Source organism: Mytilus edulis, chromosome 6 (assembly GCF_963676685.1).
Source record: "Mytilus edulis chromosome 6, xbMytEdul2.2, whole genome shotgun sequence".
In the NCBI taxonomy this organism is placed as follows: Eukaryota; Metazoa; Mollusca; class Bivalvia; order Mytilida; family Mytilidae; genus Mytilus; species Mytilus edulis.
In genome coordinates this window covers 53,998,373-54,025,079 of record NC_092349.1, presented here as the reverse complement: position 1 = coordinate 54,025,079, position 26,707 = coordinate 53,998,373, and the positions used below count along the sequence as shown (strand labels likewise).

The following is a 26,707-nucleotide window of genomic DNA, read 5'->3' as shown; positions in this document are numbered from 1 at the left end:
TGAATCAATGTATCATTCCTTTAAAGGGATTTAAAAACAAATTTTAAATTTTCTTTTGATATTTTTTTCTTGATCTGGAATAATTCACGGCAATCTATGAAGGTTTATAAATTGAGCATGTAATGGCGTAAAGAAGAGTACGGCTATCTGTCTATCAGAAAAGAACCGGAAAATGAACGAAAACAAATGCTTTTAAAATTTTAGCTTTAGACATTAGTCATAGAAAAAGCTTCTTCAACATTTTCATAAATTTCGATGAAGGTTCGACAAGTAGAAGAAATAACAAAATGAAAGCTTAAACTGCGACCACTTATTAATTGCAGAAAGAAATACATATTATCCTTAAAATGCGGGAAAATTAAAGATATAATTGCATTATTATATTGCTCTGAATACTCTTTTGATCATAAACAGTTTCTGTACAACTTTCGTAAAATTTTACGGAGAGTCATTTAAACGAATTTATCCACATTCGGAACCTAAATATTGACGCCGCTTTGTCTCGCTTTTGGGCCATAAATCACAGGCTCGACAAAAATACAAACAGCACATCGAATCTGAGCAGATAGTGAATTGCTTTAAATATAAGAAAAGAAGGTAGAATTTATAGTGGATTCAGACTTTTACAAAAGATTCGAACAAATATATTAAATGATCTATTTGAGTAAATTTAGTCTCTTTTTATTCAAAATTACAATCCATTAAAAAAAAGCACAAGGCTGATGTTCTTTTGATCAGATCTTCTTATTTTATGTCAATTATTTGTTTTATTTTCAAAATTCAAGTGTACGCCCGGGCGTTTTGACGTAAACGTAGCTACGCGCATGTAAAGGTATTACAGTTTCAATTATCAACGAGAAGCTAAAACCTTAATTTCGCAAATATTTTACATCATAATAAAGTTGATTTGAGTTGAAGTTGAAAGTTGAAAAAACACTTGATCCATACAAACAATATCAATTTTGTTGTACATAGATTTTACATTGATGACAATGATGTTTTTTTTTAAAGACCTTGACATCAAATCATAGATTAACATTTTCTGTAGTAGCAGCATCAGATTCTAGAAATAAGTTTATTTTAGATAGGATCTTAAGAAAGGTTCAGCCCTCTTAAAATCTTTAGATTATCTGTACCTGCTGAATAAGACTCTTGAGAAGGAGGGCCCTGTGAACTGTTATCCAATCAGATCTTGACTTGGCAGCAGCCATCATATAATCTAGATGATTGACAGAATTCTTTACATTAGGGCCAGTCATAGGATTCACTCCCTGTTTTGGTCCACCATTCTGATAGTGAAAGGCTGCCTGTAGTAATTAAAGATAATGCATTAATTTTAAAGTGGTACATAACACTACAGGGAGACAACTCTGTAAAAATCATCTGATATTTTAATTATGTCCTATTGCTATGGCAATATTAAGATTCTCAATAATCAAACAAGTATTTTTCAAACTGCTATATATCCAATGAAATTTTTCCAATAAGGTGTGTGGTTCAAATTTTTTGAATTTTAGTCAAGATGTTTGGTAGTTGAGGAATACAGTTATTTTTTTCAAATTTTGAAAATACACCTTCCAAATTCATTTAATATTCTATTTCCTGCTCCTCGAAAATTCAAGTCATCCATTTGTTTATCATTTGTAAACTTTAAGTAATGGTGTCTTAAGGGAAAACGGTAAGTTGATTTGTTCAATTTAGCAAAATTGAAAAGTTTCAGGTCAATGCAATGTCAATAATAAATTTCTGTTTAATATGCTCTACAAGCAGTTAATACAATCTGTAATTTATGGCTCCAGTTTTTTGTTAGAAAGACCATTTCCCTTTAAAATATTGAGATTAATTGCATTTAATCAAGTTTCTGTGGAATGTTTTTAGAACTGTGTTTCTTTTCTTTTTTTTTCTTTTTTTTTCTTTTCTTTTCTTTTCTTTTTTTTTTTTTTTTATCTTTCAGCAATTGTGTTATTTATGTTTTTTTAACTCATAGTTGTTTATTCCTCATTGGTATCTTCCTCTTTTTCAAATGTTTACTTACCCTATCTCTACTAAGGAATATGCTTTGGTAAAATGCTACTGGATTATCTGGGAAGAATAGTTCTCCTCTGAAATACAGAAAACAAATATACATCACTGGTAAAATAAAATCATTAATAATTTGAAAATTGATTTTTTTTTCAGCATTCTTTGTTTGGTACACAGATAATTCCTTGGAGTTCTATATTTTTATTATTTTCCACAGAAAAAATGATATTAATCATAACTATAAAACTCAATATGTGTTGGAAAAATGCATTAATCAATTTGCAGTTCTCAAATATCTTGGCATTGCACAAGGTAATGTTTTTCTCTGACTATTTATGATGTCTTTACACTAAATCCATTGGATGTGGATGTGTACTGATTGATGATTGAGTCTTAGATGCATTATTTTTTTCTTTTATGAGTTGTTAATGGCTTTGAACTAGCTTCAGTAACTGTGAGTACTCTGAGATTTGGGTCTTTATCTTGCTGAGATGTACAAGTACCCGGCCATGTCCAGTCTGTGTTTTTGTTAGATGTAGTTTTATTTGTATCCATCTGATGAGTTAAGCCTTTTTCAACTGATTTTGATAGTATTTCTTGTGTTTTACTGTTACACCACTGTCCTAGGTTAGGGGTGGGTTGGGATCCCACTTACATGCTTAACCTTGCCACATTATGGATGAATGTGCCTGTCCCAGGAACCTGTAATTCAGTGGTTGTCGTTTGTTGCTGTGTTACATATTTGTTTTTCCATTCATTTTTTTGTACATAAATTAGGCTGTTAGTTTTCTCGTTTGAATTGTTTTACATTCTTCATTTCAGAGCCTTTTATAGCTGACTATGGAATATGGGCTTTGCTCATTGTTGAAGGCCATACGGTCCCCTAATGTTATTAATTTCTGTGTCATTTTCTATATTCTAAAGAATTGTCTCATTGGCAATAAAACCACATCTGCTTGCAACAATTTTTTTTTTTATTTGGTACATGATTATGCATTGCTTTTAATCTAAATGAACACCCAGTTTTTTTGCCCCATTTATGGCCATAATGTTTTCTGGTTTGTGCTTATGTCCTCCGTTCGTCCGTTTGTCCCGCTTCAGGTTAAAGTTTTTGGTCAAGGTAGTTTTTGATGAAGTTGAAGTTCAATCAACTTGAAACTTAGTACACATATGCCTTATGATATGATCTTTCTAATTTTAATGCCAAAGTAGAGATTTTCTCCCATTTTCACGGTCCACTGAACATAGAAAATGATAGTGCGGATGTGGCATCCGTGTACTAGGGACACATTATTATTTTTATTTGTTGTAGTGTGTTGGTCAGTGTTTCTAGACTATGCTTGTGTCTTTTCATGTTTTTTTTCTCCATTTTGTCCCTCTCTTTCTCTCCAACTTATGGATTATGGTATCTTCCATCTCTTTTTTTTTTTTAAAACTTACTCAATTTCATCATCTGTCATAAAGTGAAGTAGGAAATATTTTCTTACTGGAACATATCTCCATTGGTCCATTAAAACAAAGGCCTGCAAAAATAATGAATTGGAAATATCACAGGTAATAATACATATTTCTCCCCTTATAATTCTTGTGTATATTGTATTGTCTTGTGAAAGTGGTTCAATTGTTTCTATCTTAACATCTAGGATTTGTATTATATATATATCTTTGTAAACATCCATTAATTTTTATGTCATTAAATTCCATTGCAGCTCCTTGGTTATCCTAAGGGAAATCCAAAACAATAGTAATTCAAGTCCCAAAGGTATTTCTGGGATGGAGGAATAAGCAAAATGGCTAAACCCTGTTCATACAGTATGCTAGAAACATTTAAAAATTTGATGAGAAGCAAAACCTATATAATCTAAATTTACATTAAAGCCACTAATATCCTTTATAACTAGTCCTTTTGAAAAATTGAGGACAGTATACAGCATGGTAATCCATAGGTTGAAGGTGTGCCAAGAAATATGGTCCTAAAATTTCATATGAACTTGTTCAGTAGACAATTATGGAGAAAAAACAGAGTGCATACCTTAAAGATTAGTGTATTACCAGTAAACTTTTATTTAGTCAGTATGCTTTTAATTGGCACTGCAAACATGTAGCTTCATGTATCAAATCCAGAGATTTTTTAGGCTTATTCTTTTTAACCCCATGTTTCTGTTCCATTAAGGTAACAAACTATAACCAACTTTTCAGGGACTGATCTTTACCTTCATAAATATAGGTTCCTTTCTGTTACAGATTGTACAGAACTCTGATATAAATCCAGCTCTGAGTGTAAGTATGTCTTCCCACGTCCATCGATTCTGACTTTCACCGAAATATATACCTGATACTGGTATCATGTTCTTTTGTATCAGATCAACAAGGTAGTTCTGGACTAAAAAATAAAATAGGCCAATTAAGTCACGTTGAAATGATTGTAAATTAATGGAATTTAATGTGTTCTTGTACAAGTACTATGCAACTACAACTGAAGGTATATCAAAACATAATGAATTTTGCATAATTTCTGTGTCATTAAATACTGATTTAAATAAAAAAAGGGCCAGTTTACTGTGGATTCATTATTATTCGTTGGATACCAATTTTTGTGGATTTCATGGTCACCATTGCGAACCACAAATTTTAATGCTCAACGAATGTTTATTCTCTTTAAAGTTATATGCAGACTTTGGCAAAACCATGAATTTAAATATCCACGAAAAGGCAAGTTTTATAGCTGACTATGCGGTAAGGGCTTTTCTCATTGTTAAAGGCAGTACGGTGACCTATAGTTGTTAATTTCTGTGTCATTTTGGTCTCTTGTGGAGAGTTGTCTCATTGGCAATCATACCACATCTTCTTTTTTTATATTTCCTCAATCCACGTAAATCAGTACCCATGAATATAAATAAATCCACAGTATTCAACATTTTTAGAACTAAATTCATATACATGTAAGTGATAACAATTTATTTTTAGTGGCCATAGTCATTTTTGATTTGATTTGATTTGATTTTTAATGATCAACGAATGTTCATTCTCTTTAAAGTTATATGCAGACTTTGGCAAAACCTTGATTTGATTTGATTTAGATTTTTTGTGTTTTCATACTAATTTTAAACACTGCCTTTTGGTTATTCCGTGGCAGCCAGTTTTTATTGGTGGAGGAAGCATAAAAATGTATAAAAAGTCAGCATTTTGGATTTAACAGGTTGATAGAATATACTAACCAATCATAGCAAACAGTTGAACTGCCTCCCCTTGACATCCAGGTGGTCCCATGATATAGCAATGTTCGTGTAACTCTACTTCATTTAAATATGGCTGCATTTTACCGTATAGTATGCTAGGACCACTTAATGCCAAACAAATACCAACCTAAAAATATATTTGTAGTTGTGTAATTATAATCAATACAATACAATATGCTTTATTTTAAAAACACTCCGTCACATTGACATGTGAAACAAGAGGTAAATTACAAAATACAAACACATACATAATCAATGGGTTCACAGGAACATATAATCAATGGGTTCACAGGAACACATAATCAATGGGTTCACAGGAACACATAATCAATGGGTTCACACGAACACATAATCAATGGGTTCACAGGAACACATGAGAGTCATTAAGCATGATAATTGTCAAAAACCTGAATCATTCACCTGGTAACAATATTGCATTTCAAAATAAATTTAACCTTTTTCATAAACAAAAAATGTTTTCAGAAATAATATTTTTTAATTATTTAATTGCAAATGTATAGCTTTTGATCGAAGAGAATAAATTATTTATCTTCAGTACATATATACTAATTTGTTTGGGTTTAATTTGTGTTGTTCAGTCTTTTTAATTCCCTATATCAGTGTTTTGTAAATTGTACTTTGTCTTAATCATAGTTTTTCTTTTAAAATGAGTTTTTGTTGTCTAAATTTTCCTGTTACCAGTTTCTACTTATCTATTAAAGTTTTCTAAATAATATGCATAAACCTGAAAATTTGTACATGTATTAACAAACATTGTCATTAAAAATAATATCTCAGTGACATGCCATTTTTGTAGTTCTCGTAATACTGATTATTTTTTATGTTAACAAAAATCTTGTAAAATCCTACAGGCTTAAGCAATAAGGAGCAAATACTAATTTCACAGCATTTAAATGTTGCATCCATATGCATACTGTGGATTCATTATTATTCGTTGGATACCAATTTTCGTAGATTTCGTGGATACAGGAGAACCACGAATTCAAATGTTTAACGAATAACAAATTTTATATGGGCTTGTATGCAGACATTGACAAAACCACGAAATTAAATATCCAAGAACATTCACGTTTTCCTTAATCCACGAAAGTTGACAACCATGAAAATAAATGAATCCACAGTAATAGACAAACAAGGTGTTTAAATAAGATAAAACTGACCCTGTATGGACCTTTTCTCTGTATGTAGTTCTGTTGTGTCATCATGGAAACAATTTGACTTAAGTTCATGTAGATTCCAGTGTCTAGAACTTGTAATGCACATGGTGTTCCTAAAAATAAACACACAAGATACCATTATAGAAACATGTATAGGTCAATAATGATAGCATCATTTTCATGTAAATCAACTATACTGTTCAAGGTTTCATTTAAGATATGAAAATATTTTATATTTAGCTTTATTTCTTATCAATTTCTACTCTTCTAATTGCAAGTATTTGGTCACAGAGCAGTACATACATTTTTATAAAAGGATTATTTCATAATTGTCTCACCATGGCTTTTTTTGCTCATTGTTAAAGGTCATTCAGTGCCCAGATAGTGTTTAAACAAGAATGTGTCCATAGTACACGGATGCCCCACTCGCACTATCATTTTCTATGTTCAGTGGACCGTGGAATTGGTGTCGAAACTTTAATTTGGAATTAAAATTAGAAAGAGCATATCATAGGGAACATAATATGTACTAAGTTTCAAGTTGATGTAACTTTAACTTCATAAAAAACTACCTTGACCAAAAACTTTAACCTGAACTTCGCACTCTCATTTTCTATGTTCAGTGGACCATGAAATTGGGGTCAAAAGTCTAATTTGGCATTAAAATTAGAAATATCATATCATGGGGAACATGTGTACTAAGTTTCAAGTTGATTGGACTTCAACTTCCTCAAAAACTACCTTGACCAAAAACTTTAACCTGAAGCAAACGGACGCACGGACAAACGGCCCGACGGAGGCACAGACCAGAAAACACAATGCCCCTCTAGTACTATCGTAGGTGGGGCATAATAAAACAATTCCTGATAATCTTGCCTCTCATTAAAAGTTATATCGTTGCCAATGATAACACATCTTCTAATTTTTATGTTATTTAAGTACCATGCATACAGCATTTAGTAAGAAATTAATTTTTCCCTAAAATTTCTATTTGACTTCTTACAAAATAAATTCATCATATAAGTGTCTAAATGTTTTTGTCAAGCACACTTAAAATTCCGATATATTGAAGTAAGATGAAATACTGTAAGATTCATTTATTTACATGGAAATCAATTATTGTGGATTGAGGGAAATTTGTATCATGTTGAATTGTTCATCGATGTTTGATTTCCTGGTTATGTTGAAATCTGCATACAAGAATTCTTGATAATTAAAATCCGCCTTTACCCACGAAATACCAGAAATTGGTATCCTATGAATAATAGTGAAACCACAGTATTTTTGTTTTTGTGATTAAGGTGGTACCCAACACTTTCACTAAAATTAATTTGACTCGTTTAATTTTCATAAAGTTTTGACAAAGTATTTACTTTGACCCTTTAACAAGTATATAAAAATTTCAAAAATTTTGAACCAACCGTTTTGTCAGAAAAATTACACTAGTTATAAAGCAGTTTGACAAACAACAATTTTGATCATTGAGAAGCTTAATATTCCCTTTACAACACAACGTATTTAAAACGTTTAGCTGATTTTACAGAGTTATCTCCCTGTAGTGTTAGGTACCACCTTAAGATTCATGATTAAGTTATATTGACCATAAGCATCAATTCCAGGAATGTTGTAGATAAAATTTTCTTTATCGTCTAACTTGATATTTGTATTTAAGATATTCTCTGTAATCACAGCATCTCTCTCAAAACACAGGTCCATTCTGTAATAATATTTGAACAATAACATTAAAATACTGATAAATTCTGCAAATAAGATGTGCATAAATTATTTCAAAATGAAACCTCCATTTTAAAACACTCATTCAGGAATTTCTAATCTATACTCTTTGTTGACTGTTCTTACAAATATGAGTTAATGACTGGCAAACTTTAAGAAGAGTGAATCTGCATGTTAAAGTGTTGAAATCTTAATTCAAATATATAACTATCACTTTCATTAATAAGTATATAATATTCTCTCCATTTACCATGGATTGATTTATCTCTGTGGGTACCAAATTTTGTGGATTAAGCAAAATTTGTTATTTTCATGGATATTTTATTTCAAAGTTTTGCCAAAGTCGCATACATACAAGCCTGTTAAAAATTAGACATTTAAATTTGAGGTTCCCCTGTACCCACAATATCAACAACAAGAGGCTGTCACAACGACAGCAAACCGGATTTATTAACATTTATTTGTGTCCTGGCAATATCACAAGAACCATAACTGATGAATGCTGAAAGTGAAAATCGTCAATATCAAATTTGACCTCCATTTTGTAGTCAGTATCAACATATTAAAATTTGAAAAGCTTAGATTGAATGGTTCATTAGTAAATGCAACAACGTGAATGAAAACGCCATTTTATGATCTTTCAAGAACCATAACTCCTGAACGGTAAAAGTCAAAATCGTCATTATTGAACTTGACCTCTATTTTGTCATCAATGTCAACAAAAATCAGTATCCAACAAATGAGAATGAATTCTTGTACATGTTAACCAGTAACAAATTGTTGTCAATTTTGTCCACCAGTAACAACTAACAAACCTCATAGCATTCTGTCTAAAGATTGTTGTTAGACGTGGGAAAGGATTTGGAGGGAAAAACTCTGCTGTCACCAACTCTGTCAAGTACTTGTGCCATGATTCATCTAAATGGGTATCAATCATGTACTGGAAAAAAATAATATTAAATGTAAGGATCGTGTTTACATAAAAGGTCAATTATGTTGCATCTGAGAAAATATTTTGCAAGTTTCAATTTCAGTAATTATGGAACTATTTTATATCTGTGAAATTGAATCGTTCAAAAATTGAGCAAATGAAAAGTGACATGTTGAATATATGGAATGAAAATATTGTGTATTTAGTTTAAGACCTTTTTGAAAAGATATGAAAATATTCGTAAAAATTTTGAACTTCCAATGCAAAATTATTGAAATATTTTACAGTATTGAGATTTTGCATAAACATATTAAACTTTCATCTTTAAATTCTGATATGATTGTTTGTATGCAGTTTTTTCTTCAATTATAACAAATTTCAGTTTACCATTGTCATGCATTTCACCTTCAATTTTAATTCACTACTTTTTTTCTTTCATTTTTTTGTTTATCTATCAAACCATTGTATTTGAGAATCTTCGTATTCTTGAATTTTAAATTATAAGACTTTAGTATTATTAGTTCTAGAAAAAAATCTAATTAAGATTTTACAACCCTACCACCATCTAAGTTACCTTAATGAAAACAGATTCCCTTGATATTGTCTTTGGAGCTGAATCCTTGGCTTCACATTCATCTATATTTATTACTAAAAGCATAAAAAAAAAAATATTAAAAATATTGATAAACTTTTTTCTCTCCATTTGTTACATTTGACATATTTATGACGGTATATCATGGCTTGTTTTATGTTTTAATTTGATTCACATTTTTCATACCTGGGCTTTTTATAACTTTCTATACAGTTCATAACCCCAAGGTTAAAGTTAAAGCTGTTCATGCCTGGGCGTTTTATAGCTTTCTATACAGTTCATAACCCCAAGGTTAAAGTTAAAGTTGTTCATGCCTGGGCATTTTATAGCTTTCTATACAGTTCATTACCCCAAGGTTAAAATAAAAGTTAAAGTTGGAAAGCAGATCTACATGAAAAACAAGTTATATTATAACAAGCTATATTATTGTCGCTTGTTTATGTGTTACATATTTGTTTTTCGTTCATTTTTTTTACATAAATAAGGCCGTTAGTTTTCTCGTTTGAATTGTTTTACACTGTCTTATTGGGGCCTTTTATAGTTGACCATGCGGTATGGGCTTTGCTCATTGTTGAAGGCCGTACGGTGATCTATAGTTGTTGATGTCTGTATCATTTTGGTCTTTGGTGGATAGTTGTCTCATTGGCAATCATATCACATCTTCTTTTTTATATATGTTGTGTACAAGATGTAAGTTTGTACAAATTATAATTTGTACAGGGTTTTTGTACAAGTTATAAGTTTTTTGAGACATACCTTCTTGCACCAGATAATACAGGTTTATCTTATAAAATGTGTCAATTTAATGTTTTATATTCAAATTTACGTACTTCAACCTAACATTTAATGCCATTATCCTTGTCCTCAAACTAGACATAAGGACACCTCAATTGTTTAAATTTTATTTCATTTTTCTCATTGTACCAAAATTATATCCATAAAAAGTGTTTTTGTGTTCTCATAATGTTTTCTGTATCAATGCTCAGTTTTAGACTTTATCATGTAATTGTGAAAATATGTCAGAGATATGTAAAACAAACGATTGTGTGTTTGCATTGTCAATTTGTGTTAAGCGGTTCATAAAACACTGATAACTTGTACAAAAAGTCTGTACAAATTATAATTTGTACAACATTACAACTTGTGCACAACATATATATTAAGTAATAAGATGATCATATGATATATACAATATTTCCCTGTTAATATTAAATCTCAAGTAATTAAAATCACACTGTTATGAATTTGACATTATTGTGCATTTACAAACCTAATCTTTCATGATTTATAATATTTTCATCTTCTAAGCCATGTACAACATCAGTTTCAAGGTCAACTCCCTATAAGCAGAAAAAACAAGTGAAACTGCGAGCTACTGCTCACTGATGATACCCCTGCCGCAAGTGGATACTATTAATAGTGTAAAAATATGCAAGTGTTCGGTAAACAGGAAGTTGTTGAGTGATGAATCATGAAAACGCAATGCAATGTAATAGCAGACTTATATTAAGCATGAAACCAAATTTTAGAAATCCTTTCAGTATAGTTCCTGAGGAAAATGTAATGAAAATCTTCAACTTGGCTATCATGTGTAAAATGATACAAGTGTTTCGTAAACAGAAAGTTGTCGAGTGATGAATCTAAAAACGCATCACACGGTATAGCAGACTTATATCAAGCCTGAAATCAAATTTTAGAAATCCTTTTAGTATAGTTCCTGAGAAAAATGTAACAAAAATTTTCAACTTGGCTATCATGTGTAAAATAATACAAGTTTTTCGGTAAACAGGAAGTTGTCGTGTGATGAATCTGAAAAGGCATCACACGGTATAGCTGACATATATAAACTCTGGAACCAAATTTCAGAAATCCTGGTAGTGTAGTTCCTGAGAAAAATGTGACGAAAAATATTCATGGGACGGAGGGACTGACGGACAGATGGATGGACGGACGGACAGAGGTGAAACAGTATATCCCCCTTTTTTTAAAGCGGGGGTATAATAAAATGTATGTTGTTGTTCTGGATTAACTTATTTTCATACATACCAAATTTTCATATATTGTATTTTGGTTTAAACATGGAGCAGGATGTTTTAACCCTTTCAAGGAACCTGAGAACACCCCTTGTTTTTGTGAGGTTCTTGTTGCTCAGTCTTTAGTTTTCCATTTTGTGTTTCATATACTGTTGTTTGTATTGTGGTTGTTTCTTTTGATTGTTGCCATGAAATTGTCAGTTGTATTAGACTAATGAGTTTGATTATCCCTTTAATGTGTTTCATATTCCTTTTTTTTAAAACAAATTCTGCAAACAAAGCTAATACTTTTGTTGTGTTTATAAAAAAATAACAACAAAAAAGAGCATAATCATGATAATAGGTGTTACAAATATAAGGCTCTTTCCACAATGTTACTGGTGATTATTAAAAATATGTGGAGGAAAAATGGAATATTAAATAACGTTTATTATATTGCATAACTGTACATACTGCTGGATCCTGTCTGTTCCTGTGTCTAGTAATAGGTTGTGGTATAACATCTGGGAATGTAGACTTCATGGTAATGAGAATATCCTGGAAATAAAAAAAATGTCCTAATCCTTGTAAAAAACTAAAAAGTTATAAAGTCAGGAGCCTGTAATTTAGTGGTGGTCATTTGTTGCTGTGTGACATATTGGTTTTTGGTTTATTGTTTTGTACATAAATCAGGCTCTTAGGTTTTTCATTTTTGTCATTTCAGGGACTTCTATAGCTGGTTTTGCTCATGATCATTGTTGAAGGCTGTACATGTACAGTAACCTATAGTTGATAAATGTTATATTAGGTCATTTGGTCTCTGGTGGAGAGTTGCCTTATGACAATCATACCAAATAATCTTATTTCTATACTTGCCAAGTAAAGACATAAGAATCTTTTTTAGTAACTCTGTTAAATTTTACGCCAAATTTTGTAGTTTTTGTTTTCCAATATTTCCTGATGAAAGTTTCTCATTTGGTAAATACTTGTCAAAGGATAAATTATCTGCCTGCAGTGAGTGATTGATTCCTCTTGTGAAAAATTTAAAGGTCCCATTGAATAAACCTCATAGAGAACAAGAGCTATTGCGTGTGTTTCATGGTACCAATTAAAAGAACTTGCAAAAGTTTAAATCAACTGGTAAACTTAAGATGAATCTGTGGAAAAGTATATTTTTTCCCAAATAAAAAGAACTATGACAACCATCTTACCTTAAATATTGGACACCTGTTGAGACTATCCTCAGAGAGCTGTAGTAGAAGGGACATGCAGTACCAGTTCATATTTTTCAATGTCTTTAGGGCCTGTTGAAATATTACTCCTATTTTATAATCATGATTTATTGATATGTTTTATGGATCATAAAAAACACTATTTTAGTTAACAATGGTATGACTAATTTTGACAGCAAAACCTTTAATGAGAATTCCTAAATAAGAAGGCTTATGTTATTACAGTTTATGTTCAGGTATTTGATAATGGTACACATTGGTCAATCTCTTTTGGATATTATTTTCTTAGCTAGGGTAATGTTATAGAACTCTATGTTTGAAAAAGAAATAAGACTACATTGAGTGAATGGTCCGTTCAAACAAAATGAACCATATAATTACTCATTATATCACCAGTTTTATGATTAAAATATTATATTTGTTCAAACAGTCCAGAAATTTAACCAATTTTTTTTTCAAAACCCTGACATTTCAATTTCCTGTTTAAGCAAATCTATTTGGCAAGATCAGCCTTGTAGTGCATGCTACCCAATCGATATATAAAATTTGAAGTTCACATTCATTAAGGAGGCAGAAAAATATGCAATATGAAGAATCCTCTTAAAATCAACAGCTATGTCAGGGGTCGAATTTAAGCTTTTTTGTGTACTGGCCAGCCGGACCAGTGGACTGAAAACTCTACTGGTCCGGCTCCAAATCTACTGGTCCTGCAAAAATGACATTAATTTGACAAACACTAATATAAATGACAGATGTTTAATTTTATTTTGATGCTTTCGTTTACATAAGTTAGACAAAGGAATAGTATTTATTCTGATTTTGATAAAGGCTTTGGTAATCTCAATGATTTTCTTTATCAAAATCAGGATCAAGGACAGAAAAAATATCAACATTGTCTTCCACGTCATCGCAATCCTCACGCCGACCATAGGGTGCCTGACTAGGTCGTCTGGAGCGCTGTCAGAAATATTCGATCTACTATATAAAAAAATCAAAGATATGAAACTTTGAAAGAACAAATAACAATAACAATTGTTTTATGTTGTGACATTTTATATGATATATATATATAGTCTATGATATTATATTCTCTTCATGTGAATTGAAATTTTAATTTTATCTTCATTATATGTTTATGTGTTAAGAATCAGAATGTATTGTTTATTGTTGTCATTATGTCCCGTCAGGGGCCCTAAATTGGAAATAAAGAACTTTGAACTTTGAACTTATAATGCAACCATTCACGATCTTTTTCCCATGATTTTTGGTATTTGCGTTTCCTTTAGTCACTTTCGTATACTTATTTCGATCTTCCTTTTGATTTTCCGTTATCTTAATTTTTTGTCCGGCGGTTTAACTCCTTCCAAAAATTTCCACATTTTATATTGTTGTGAAGGACGCTCACCCGAGGTATTAATTAACTTGCTCATTTGTAATACCCCCCAGTACCGTGTAATTGATTTCACAGGTAAATTGTTTTGTAAACAAACGGTGATTGCGATGTAATCAGTGATTTTTATCGACAAATTTCTACTGGTCCGCCGGACCACCAGCTGACAAAATCTACTGGTCAGACGCAAATTTTACTAGTCCCGGACTACCGGACTAGCGCTAATTTCGACCCCTGTATGTACAGGTATTCAGACCTACCATTTGTACATGGTCATATGACCCAAACTGAATCATACTATTGGGCATCAGATCATCAAGTTGTGCTACAGCTACCTTACCAACAGTTACCTGTTCGTTACTTCTCTCATATCTGTAAGAAATGGTTATTTTTACAGATTTGTTCTAAACAAAATGGTAAATAAAAAAATGTTTAAATTTTCTAGTAATATAACATGGTTAAAAACCTAATAATATTTTTTGGAGGGGTTCATATTGCTCAATGATAGTTTTCTATGTAGTTTTTAGTGAATTTGTTATCTATTGGAAGTTTTTCATTTATTATAATCACAAAATCAGGTTTTCTTCAGTGATCGGGAAGGACGTGCGCCTTGCACCTATAGCATGTATAGCGCATATTGACAAGAAATGGCGCATACAGTGACAAATTTAAGTGCCCACGTGGCCCACAATATTTTTCACTTCATTTCGAAACGTTTAGATATCGTCAAATGAATTTCTGATCGTGTTCCGTGCCGCCATGTGTGTGTACACAACTGTGTAATGTTCCTCCAATAATAGGAGCACATATATTTTTGGGGCGTCTCAGTGTTTCCTATGATAATAGAACCATGCGATTTAACGTCTCGGTGTTTTCCTATTGTAATAACAGAACCATGTGGTCTAACTGATAACCCGAAAAACGTAATTAACCTCATTCATGATACATTTTTTTATAAACAACTTTAAATTTGTGAAATTTGGCTAGTACAGACGAGATTTAACTCTTATAATAATCTCATTAGTTTAGCTTGCTATTATTTCGATTGAAGAAGCCCAAAGACTTTCTAGAAATATAGTTTTTGTCTCCATAAAAGACAGTTAACTGTCCTTTTCATTTTTGGTCTTTGGTTCGTTTTGACATTTTGTAAACATGACTTCAGCGATTTGTTGTTTTGTTCTATGAATTAATGATACTCTTTACTGTTATTCTTGTCACCGTGATGAAGTTATAATAATACAAGAAGTGCTGAGGAAATGCCTGAAATGTCCTCTGATACGGAACGTTTGGAATAAGTATGGTATCGACGAAGACCCAAATTTAATGTACAAAAAAAAAACATGAACATGAACAAGGCAACAGTACCAGTTTAAACATTGTGATAAAGGTTAACTTAAATATTGTTGGGGTTGGAAGAAGTTATTGTATATTCATTGAAATTACAAAATCACAGGAACAATATCCATGATTTTATTTAAAATCATAAAGGTAAGTACCAACACCTCTTTGCCAAAATATACTGATACTTTCTTTTTTTTACAGAAGTCAATTCAAATGGCCCACTCATTTGACAACATGGTCCATTATTTTTTAAAATGGCCCATTGAATTTATTTTTGAGGGGCCCTGGGCCCATTGTGAAAAAAACCTTCCAGATCACTGTTTTCTTTGAATCATGAGTTTTGAATGTACCCTTCGAATCTTTTGTCCCTTTTTCATGTTATTTCAAATTGATATATAATTTCATGAAAAACCTTCTTCATTATTGTACATTATAGGCTTGACTCATTTACATATAAATATCAGTCATTTCTAATTTATACATCAATTGTATATCATATAAAAATAAAAGTTTTAATTTTACTATATTAATAGTATTATCATGAAGTGAGCTTCACTTTATAATTCTGAGATGAATAAGTAATTTTATGTTTTATACTGAATGTACATGTGGGTTTTTCGTAACTGTTATCTTACACAATTAAACTATGATAAACGTGTGCATTTGTTATTTTTTTTTGCCTTGCATGGGACAAAAGTTATCAGAATAGACATAACAAACCACATTATTTATGTATGTGCCTGTCCGAAGTCACATTTTTCACTTGACTGTTATTGACGTTTTTACAATGAATCCATTGAATATTGGAAGTGCATTGACTGATATTTGAGTCTAGGATTGATGAATCGTTTGAACAAGCTTTCAATGCGGTATGGGCTTTGTTCATTGTTGAAGGCCGTACGGTGACCTATAGTTGTTAATGTCTGTGTCATTTTGGTCTTTTGTGGATAGTTGTCTCATTGGCAATCATACCACATCTTCTTTTTTATATAACAAGCCACATGTACTTACAAATTACTAAGGAACAGATGAACAAACGATTCTCTGTACAATGCCAGGTATTCCCTCATTGGTCCTGTTTCTTGTCTCTAAAACATTACAAAATATTATAAATGTTATGGTTGAAATAATTTCTTTCTATGTTGTTATGTTAAACTATTGTTTCAGGTAAGGGTGAAGGTTGGTACCAATTAAAATGTTTAAACCCGCTGCATTTGTTTTCACCTGTCCTAAGTAAGGAATCTGATGTTCAGTAGTTGTTGTTTGTTGATGTGGTTCATAAGTGTTTCTTGTTTCTTGTTTTTTATATAGATTAGACTGTTGATTTTCCCGTTTGAATGGTTTTACACAAGTCATTTTGGGGCCCTTTATAGCTTGCTGTTCAGTTTGAGCCAAGGCTCTGTGTCTTGGATGGGGAGTTGTCTCATTGGCTCTTATACCACATCTCCTTCACATATCTATTTGCCCTCAATATTTAGTTTGGTTACTTGTGTTTTTGGTGTACTGTCTAATTCAATAAAACCTTATGTCTCATTTTATTCATGTAAAGTGAAATGTTTATTCTGTCCAACAATTAATAGTAAATCATGATGATCATTATGCATAATACTTATTTAATTCATATCATAACAAGAATGTGTCCTAAGTACATGGATGCCCTATCCGCACTATCATTTTCTATGTTCAGTGGACCGGGAAAATCAGGTAAAATCTCTAATTTGGCATTAGATAGATCATATCATAAGGGAAAATGTGTAGTAAGTTTCAAGTTGATTGGACATCAACTTCATCAAAAACTACCTCGACCAAAAACGTTATCCTGAAGTGGGACAGATGGACAGACGGACGGACGCACAGACCAAAAAACATAATGCCCATAAATGGGGCATAAAAATGATCTTTACTCACATTAACAAAAGCTTTGAGTATATAACGTAATGTTTTATTCTGTTCCATTATAAGGTATAATGATCCTGCAGTACTGTGGGTTAGTTTGTACAACTCAACAGTTAGATCTTTGTCATACGATTCTCTGTAAACAAAAAATAACATTAATATTTTTTATCAGTGTCAATGGTGATGAAATCTTCCAAATCAAATGTCTATCTCGAATTTCTATCACAGGACCTAATATAAAGAAATATGAGGAAACACAAATTTGCCTTTTTAAGAGTTTTTAATATCTTAAGTTAAAAGACCAAAAATAAAGTCAAACAACTTTGGACTGATAATAAATCCTAGAGTTCATGGATTTCCTGTTTCCTTGCTTTACCTAAGTTACTTTTAAAATTCTTTGAGCGTAAAATTTTTCCACTAAATATAGTTATTTACCTGTCCAGTAGCCATAACAGAATTCCACAGAGTACTGCTTCAAACAATTCTGCATGCATCTGATGACTAGCCATTTTCTTTTGTAAGTAGGCTCTGTAAACATAAGAATAATCTTTTCAATTAACCAAAAAAATTATCACAAACTAGTGTAAAAAACATGTTTTGTAAACTTGTCATACTGTGAATTTAAAGACTTGCTGAAAAGTATGGAATTTTTTTTCAATCATGAAGAATTGCTTTCAACCACAATTCTTTTAATATTTATAAAATGCACATTACCTGTATTTTTAAAATACAGTAGATATAAAAAAAAAGAAGATGTGGTATGATTGCCTATGAGACAACTCTCCACAAGAGACCAAAATGACACAGAAATTAACAACTATAGGTCACTGTACGGCCTTCAACAATGAACAAAGCCCATACCGCATAGTCAGCTATAAAAGGCCCCGAAATGACTATGTAAAACAATTCAAACAAGAAAACTAAAGGCTTAATTTATGTACAAACAAGAATGTGTCCTCAGTACACGGATGCCCCACTCGCACTATCATTTTCCATGTTCAGTGGACCGTGAAATTGGGGTAAAAACTCTAATTTGGCATTAAAATTAAACAGATCATATCATAGGGAACATGTGTACTAAGTTTGAAGTCTATTGGATTTCAACTTCATCAAAAACTACCTTGACCAAAAACTTTAACCTGAAGCGGGACAGACGGACGAACGGACGGACGGAAGGACGGACGAACGGACGAACAGACACACAGACCAGAAAACATAATGCCCCTCTACTATCGTAGGTGGGGCATAAAAAGGAATGAGAAACAACATGTAACACAAAAACAAACAACAATTAAACCACGGAATAGAGTTCATTATTAGATATCTTTGCTTAAAGTATCCGAAAGGCACAACATGACGGAGTCTCATAACCAACTTACTTGATGGGTGTAGTGATCTGCCAGGCAAATGGTCCATATGAAGACTCATCACCAATCCGGAATCCATCAATTCTAACTTTCTGTGGCTTGATATGGTCCATTCTGTCATACACATGCTGTTTTATACGAGTGAGATCTTGGCCCTGAGCTGATGAGAACTTTCTATTTCTGCTATGTCCTGTTATTTGGCTGACCCTGCTGTGTGCTCGACTGTGTGCTCGACTTGGTGCATGACTGGTTGGCGCTCTGCCCTTGTTCTGTCTACTCTGTGGTACTTGAATAATTAAAATACAATTTAAAATGACTATTTTATCAATCAAATCATCTGAACTTTACAGCAGAGACAACTGGTCAACATTTCTACTGACAAACACTGAATTTACCTTTTTCTCAATATGATAAAATTTCAGAGTATTGCTTGAAATGTCACCTATGTTTTAAAACTAATTTTGTTTTAATTTTTACTGATTGTGCTCACTAGCATATCAATATATGTCTATTTATACATGTACCTATGACAATTCATTTATATAAAAAGACAATAAATGTGTACATTGTGTATGTTCAGTGAACAGCAAAATCTTAGTCATTTTGTTATATACATGATATATGTTTAAAAAGTTCACATCAGTGTGTGTACTAAGTTTCAAGATAATGTGACAACAAAAAAATCTATATTGAATAGTGTTACAGAGTAACCTGTGTTATCCGATAAACTGGGGGACCAGAAAAATGTGTCTGTTAAAGCAGGATGTTGGAATTCTCAGGTGTCGGATAAAGCAGGTTACACTATATTAATCAAAAGTTCTGTACATTTTACTATATTACCTTGGAAGTAAGCAGCTGTCATTTTATAACATTGTTGTGCTAATACCATGGAGATACTTACAAGGTGACCTTGGTGTCTGATCATCATACTGGTCTACTGTTGGTGAGAAGATGGACAGATAAGCTTCTGCATGGGTCGCATTTAGAAATACTCCTTCATGTAGAGAGGCCATAGGATACTCAGCAAAACTCTGCAAACTATAAAACAAAAAAACAATGTTATTTTTTTATGATTATCATTCAGGCAGCTTGGTGGAGATTTAAATGTCACTACCCAATTCATGTTCAAAACTTTATGCTCCATCGCATAATCTGAGGAGAAACCAGATTTTCCCCATCATATTTTCATGTTCATTTTTTTTTAAAGTTAACAAACAAATGTAGCATTATGAACAAGTGTACATTTGTAACAAGTTTTAAGTTGATATGACCACACCATTAAAGTAAACTTGCTTCATTAAGAAGATTACAGGACAGACTTACTGATCAGTGTTAACTAATGTCTTTGCAACTTAAGGCGAAGTGTACATAATTATCTACTCCACAGAATTGCTTTTAGTTTTACATGTGGATTCTGCTTGAAAAATAAAAGGGAGTTATCGTTTTCGTTTTTCAGATATTCCACTAGAGACGTACAATTACATATACTTCCCCTTAAGGAGGCTACTGGGTACAAAAATTTCAGCAAAAAATCGATTCGATTTGGCCCCAGATGACTTTTAAAATGGTTATATCATTGAAAAAGCTCCAAATTATCTCCCTTTCCTGCAAAAATGCCATATTTTGGGATTTAAATTGAAATATCTTTTTTAACTCATCAGTGACCTACATTTTTTATTATTGTTTTCAAATAAGCTGTACTTAAACTAAATAATTGTAAACTTCAAACGATTTCTGTAATTTAATTCTTTATTTTACGATATCATCTCTAATTCTCCTATTAGTTCAACAGAAAAAAGGACATTACCCAAAATGTATGCTTCTTTCGGAGGCAGATTGTGAGCTTAAATGAACGGTGACCCCATTTTTCTATTAAGTATATGATAAAGTTTATTAATAAAAAAATATAGTGAAATCCTATAATAGAAAATAAAATTGATTTATAGCCCCAAGCCTCCTTAAGCTGTCATTTGAACTCATTTCAGTTTAAATTTTATTAAAAGCATTTATAAGGTTTATAAGTCTATACATATAACTTAATTTATCTAAGCATCATGCTTTATTAGACTTTACAATAGACTTATTCCAGTTATGTAGGAGAAATTGTGATATTTCCTTAATAACATTAAACAGAAATGTTGCATGCAATTTTTTAACACTTCTTCCGTTTTGGTATGTTCACTTAATTTTACAAGAATGATGAAGTTGAATTAAATTCTTTACAACTGATGTTCTTAACTTCTTAAGACAATTTCAGCTCAATGCACTTTGTGTGAAAAAAGTTCTTCCTTGAACATATACTAGAGAACTCACCCTTCCTCAATCAAGTCATCTTTTATCTCTAAGAAGTTTAAAGAGAATTGTATTGTACCCCTCATGTATTGTGGATGATAAGGACTGATTCTTAAGACACACTCCATGTGAATGTACTTATTATTGACAACTGTATCACTTACAATCTGTAGAAACTCATCCTACCAAAAAAAAAAAAAAAATCTATAATTGTAAACATGGTAAACTTAATTAACAAAATATTGGTATTCTCTGATAGCAGCAAATCATAAATTTTTATTTAATTACATATAAAATTGAGAATGGAAATGGGGAATATGCCAAAGAGATAACAACCCGACAAAAGAGCAGACAACAGCAGAGGGCCACCAATTGGTCTTCAGAGAGAAAATCCTGCACCCTGAGGTGGGACTCAGCTGGCCATTAAATAAAAATGTGTACTAGTGTGGCTAACATGAACATCATACTAAACTCCAAAACATATAAATGAACTAAAATTTAAAAAAACAACATACAATACTCACAAGGGCCAGAGGCATAAAAATGTAGCGGGTTGAACATGTTTTATGAGATCTCCACCATAAGATGTGACAAAGGAACATCACCATCTCAAAATGGATATTTAACAATATGAATTGAAAAATCATCTCTTTTATCATAAATTATGGTATTATATTTATGATAAGGGCTATTCCATTTAAAGAAATTTGGGAAAGTGAGGAAAGAAAAACGCTTTCAATTTTCTGACATTGATCTTTGACCATTTATTGTTGTACATGTCTACATGAATACCGAATAAATCTTTATAATAGAATTTATGATAAATATGGTGCAATGATTTTATGGAAATTGCTATTTCAAATTTGTTCTTTAGTTAGGACAATCTAAGAAAGAAAGAAACACTGAAATGGTACCTTATATTGATCACTATCAACATGCAGAAAACTTGATATTCTATACTTATACCTTGTCTCCTTGTATTCTATCAGGATCCCAGAACTCAAACATAACTACATCAGGATATTCTTCGTTAGCATAAGGAATGTTTATACCTGAAATAAAATGTACTGAATCAAAAGACTTTCCCTCTAATATACGACAATTCCACAGTAATAAAATTCTACTTATACTGGCCTCACACAAAATTATTAAACCTTCAGGTTTCAGTTAAATTTGATTAAATCTTTTGCACTGTTGAAATTGGATTTTTTTAGATTTTTTATCAGTCACAATGTATTCAACAAACAGTAATCCTTCCATTTGCTAGCTTTTTCAATGGGAATTGTTAATATGTTATGAGCATGCAAAAGTCTTATGAAAATTAATTGTTGTCCATCTTTTCTCCTGTTACCGCTTTGTTATTTCATCAGTTATCAAATATGTTTCTTGTTGTATCCCTGATCACAAATGTCCAAGATAATTAGTAACTTTTAATTGACTGGAATCGTTTTCAACTCATCATGACTATACAATTCCTTATAACTCACCTAACATGATATGTCTTGGATTGCTGTACATGCTGTCGATTTCTGCCATAATGGAATTTACAAATATTGACACACCCTGCAAATAATTAAACTCATAATTTATAAACAGTAGATTATAAATTGATAAATACTGCATTTAATGTTAACTAAGTTCAAGGCCATTTTCTCTTTTCTTTATTTTTTAGGTTAAATCCACCATTTTCTATATTTATGTAAGGGAATGCCTGAACCAAGTCAAGAATATGACAGTTGTTTTCTATTTGTGTCAGATGTGTGTGACCTTTTGATTTTGCCATTTGTTACAGGACTTTTTGGATTATTCCTTGGAGTTCAATACTTTTGTTATTTCACTTTTTCTTTTTTGTTCATATCTAGCACCTCATTATACATGTTTTACTCTCTTCTTTACTTTATGGCCAATTTTCTCTTTGATGATGATGGAAGTTGTTTATGACCTTGCACTCTCAGATTTTCTTTTTTTCTGGGTTTTTTTCAACCATTATTCTTTTAGAGCTATTCCATTTAAATGTATGTGGGAAAGTAGAAAGTTTAATTATTGAATGTGGATCATGGATCTTTTTTCAGTATGAGTTTATATACTACCATTATGCAAAATTATCTTAAAAAAAATGGTTCTTGGTTATAGGGATAATTTGAAAGTCCTTCCCTACACTCCCACATACATTTTATTGAAATAGCCCTCATTCTGTCAACTCTTCAAGACCATCATTTAAAATCACTAAGGACAAACCTTACCTGTTGTACATCTTCCCCAGATACTAGGTACTCCTTCCTAATAGTTACACTGTGGACTTGTGGGAAATATGTTCCGTCAAATACACATGATCCTACCAGTGCTAACATCACTTGATTCTAATGAACAAATAAAATAAAAAATTCAATGATCTTAAAAACACCTGCCCATCAGACCACAGTAAGAGAATATGAATTTATACCAAACAGTTCCAAAGAAAAAGTGAATGTATTTTAAACACAAAGAAAATAATAACTAGTTTGGAAAGCTATTAATCTGAATTAGAGAAATCTCATTTCTCTAATTCTAATTCTTCGTCAATTTATCCCTTTCTGCACCCATTGTATAAAAAAATTTAATCAATGTGTGGTTCGTTTGATCTCAGTTCTTCATTGGTTAAAATCTGATTATGACGTCGTATATTCTTGTTTTCCACTGAATTTCATATTGTGACAGCATGAAAAAAGGCAACCATGCCTGATGACATCACATAGAAAGAACACATCTTTTTGCAGATCAGTCGCAAAGAAGCAATAAGTTTGCCTGCGTATTGTTTGAAAATCACTAGTAAGAGAAACAGATTCCACCACCAAATCTCGTGTAATACAATATTTATCCACTCTCGACAGTTAAATTTTAAATATTTATAAAGCTCAGCGAGCCTCGCGTTTTAATGAAAATTTAACTGTCTCGAGTGGATAAATATCGTATCACACTCCATGCAATGGTAGAATCTATATTTAACAAACTAAACCTGTTCACATTTTGCCATGTCAAGTATTTATCTAATACAATGTTTGTCACTCACAGTATAATCTCCCGATGATAAAACATCTTCAGGATGTGGAGTGAGGTCGTCGAGCAGCCATTTATATTTAGATAAAGCTTGAGGATTGATGACCTTGAGAATGCTAGACAAACCCCAGACTGTGTTGTGGTTCTTAACGGTAAACAGATATGGCAGGAACGTTTCCTTCATTGCATTTCCTGAAAACAAAAAAAGTTGAATTTATTAAACTCTTTTCATCACAAAATATGATAGAATTGTATCATCATGATCATACTTTGTCAAAATGTAGTATAAATTTTGATATATTTATTTTCATTTCTACATTTATAACAAATATCTGAAACTGCTCTTTTTTTTAATTTACAAGATGTTAAAGAATTCACTTTTTGTATAAAACAAGAAAAAGCAATCATGATGTTAATAGAAGGTACCGTAAACTAATTGATAGAATTTTAAATTAAGATACATAGTTCTTATAAAATGCTTACAGATTATCATAAAAAAATGGGGGTCAACTGTCCGTCAACATATGTTTTACCTCCTATAAAGTAAAGAATTTCTGAGTTATCTCCCCTTAATACACTAGAAGAAAGAAACTGATTTAGAGATATCAGTGAATTAATTATTTCCAGCAATTTGGATAAATATTTCTATTAAGATACTAGAATATTCATATTTCACACAAAAATGCTGTATTATCATCAGGGCTAATATTATTCATTATGAGTATCTACACATGAGAGATACTGTACAAATAGTTGAATCATCTGAGTCTAAAAAAAAATTTAATGATCATCAAACATAAAATGGTGTTGTACAACACTAGTCTGAAGGCCACTTAATGCATCGGACTACTAACACAAAGGTTCCTGGTTCGATTCCCGTCTGGGATGAAAATTTCAGGGACTGAATTTTCAGCGCTCCCTTGACAGCATTTGCGAGTATGGTCTTGAGGAAACGATGATAGTCCATCGAAAGGGGACGATAAATGGCTGACCTGTGTTAAGAGAGACCCATATCTCTTGCACATTAAAGACACCCTTGTAGATTTTGAAAAAGACCGGAGCAGGCTAAAGTTGCTACAAGGCAGCACTCTCACCGGCAAAAAGGAAAGGGATTAATATAAGTTGCAAAATTTGTTTCCCAATCCACTATAATTAAATATGTTTAAACTAAACTTAACTGAGATTAAAGCTTAAAACTAAAAAATGGTCTTTAATTTTTTTTATTTGACAGTTAGGTCTCTCCATTTTACTTTATATTCCGATAAAAACTCTATATTTTAATAAAACTCACTAAGTTTATGATGAATTTTCTCCGCAGATTCTTGTTCCATGTGAAATCTGAAATTAAAATACTTTATTACAGAAACCTTTCATATCGTTAGGGCTAGATTGCTTCAAAATATAGATTAACATGATTAACCCATCAAATTCCTTTCAAAATGTCTGCACCTAGCAAAAATCACCAATCTGTTTCACAAATTTTATGTATAATGGTTGCTTTTGTAATTACTTATGGATTTTGGATACCCTTTTTTGAATTTTGATTTTTGTTTATCTCAACAAAATAATTGAGCCTTAAATCATATGTGCAAAATCTCTCATTCTCCAGTGTGTGCATGGTTACCTTGTTCTCAGTTCTACACCAGTCATAATTCAATTATGGTACTGTGGATTCAGTTTTTTTTAGTAGGTACCAATTTTCATGGATTAAGGAAATCTTGTATGTACATGATGAAAGTGGATATTTAATTTCGTTGGTTTGTCAAAGTCTACACACAAGCCTATACAAAGTTTGTCATTCATTGAACTTTTAATATTGTGGTTTACCTGAACCCACAAATTCCACAAAAATTGATATCCAACAAATAATCATGAAATGAAAAATTATGAATCCATGCACAGTATAAAATTTCTTACATTTCACTGATCTCACTTCTATAAGTATGTCACAAGACAAAGATTTCACATATAAGTCTCAATTCACAAAATATGCCCTATCACATACCACATTCTACAACAATACAAGTATACCTACTTTTCACCAAATTGTCTGAACCTGTTAACAAACCCAGGATAAGGGTTATAAGGCAGTTCATTCCTGTCCAGTAAAAGTTTAATAAGATCTTTAAAGTTCTGCTCCAATCCAGTATTATCTAGATATTCCCTAAACTGTCTGATAATGGGTGTATCATATCCTTCTGGAGCCTGATAGGTCTGTCTTGGAATAACTCCTCCCTGAAAAATAATATACAATTCCTAGTCATTCTTGTATATACATTCTTTGAAGAATGTGTTAATTTAGAAAAATCTTACAAATAGTTTGCATTTTCTCAGTTTGTCATTGTTCACAATATGCTGATTAAAAATATTCTTGGCAAATCGAAAGATTTTTTTTTTTTGTGTAGACTTTTGCAATTGAACATAAAAGATTGTCTGAATGTTAGC

The 26,707-nt window shown here is 31.7% G+C and overlaps 1 protein-coding gene across 1 annotated transcript in view; it reads right to left on the bottom strand.

Annotated features, from left to right (window-relative positions):
• Positions 1 to 26,707, bottom strand: part of LOC139527882 (uncharacterized) — a 39,322-nt gene that overhangs the window by 4,839 nt on the left and 7,776 nt on the right. Inside the window, exons 4-28 of the mRNA XM_071323557.1 lie at positions 26,298 to 26,497; positions 25,554 to 25,600; positions 24,276 to 24,454; positions 23,470 to 23,586; positions 22,714 to 22,789; positions 22,193 to 22,278; positions 21,248 to 21,408; positions 19,836 to 19,972; positions 18,947 to 19,220; positions 18,003 to 18,095; positions 17,580 to 17,703; positions 16,683 to 16,759; positions 14,591 to 14,702; positions 12,920 to 13,012; positions 12,183 to 12,266; positions 10,967 to 11,036; positions 9,679 to 9,752; positions 8,989 to 9,113; positions 8,041 to 8,156; positions 6,443 to 6,552; positions 5,241 to 5,388; positions 4,236 to 4,405; positions 3,463 to 3,545; positions 2,036 to 2,102; positions 1,137 to 1,307 (exon numbers count right to left, since the gene is read on the bottom strand). Coding sequence (XP_071179658.1) covers positions 1,137 to 1,307; positions 2,036 to 2,102; positions 3,463 to 3,545; positions 4,236 to 4,405; positions 5,241 to 5,388; positions 6,443 to 6,552; positions 8,041 to 8,156; positions 8,989 to 9,113; positions 9,679 to 9,752; positions 10,967 to 11,036; positions 12,183 to 12,266; positions 12,920 to 13,012; positions 14,591 to 14,702; positions 16,683 to 16,759; positions 17,580 to 17,703; positions 18,003 to 18,095; positions 18,947 to 19,220; positions 19,836 to 19,972; positions 21,248 to 21,408; positions 22,193 to 22,278; positions 22,714 to 22,789; positions 23,470 to 23,586; positions 24,276 to 24,454; positions 25,554 to 25,600; positions 26,298 to 26,497 — 2,994 coding nt within the window. The remainder of the gene's footprint in view (positions 1 to 1,136; positions 1,308 to 2,035; positions 2,103 to 3,462; positions 3,546 to 4,235; positions 4,406 to 5,240; positions 5,389 to 6,442; positions 6,553 to 8,040; positions 8,157 to 8,988; positions 9,114 to 9,678; positions 9,753 to 10,966; positions 11,037 to 12,182; positions 12,267 to 12,919; positions 13,013 to 14,590; positions 14,703 to 16,682; positions 16,760 to 17,579; positions 17,704 to 18,002; positions 18,096 to 18,946; positions 19,221 to 19,835; positions 19,973 to 21,247; positions 21,409 to 22,192; positions 22,279 to 22,713; positions 22,790 to 23,469; positions 23,587 to 24,275; positions 24,455 to 25,553; positions 25,601 to 26,297; positions 26,498 to 26,707) is intronic.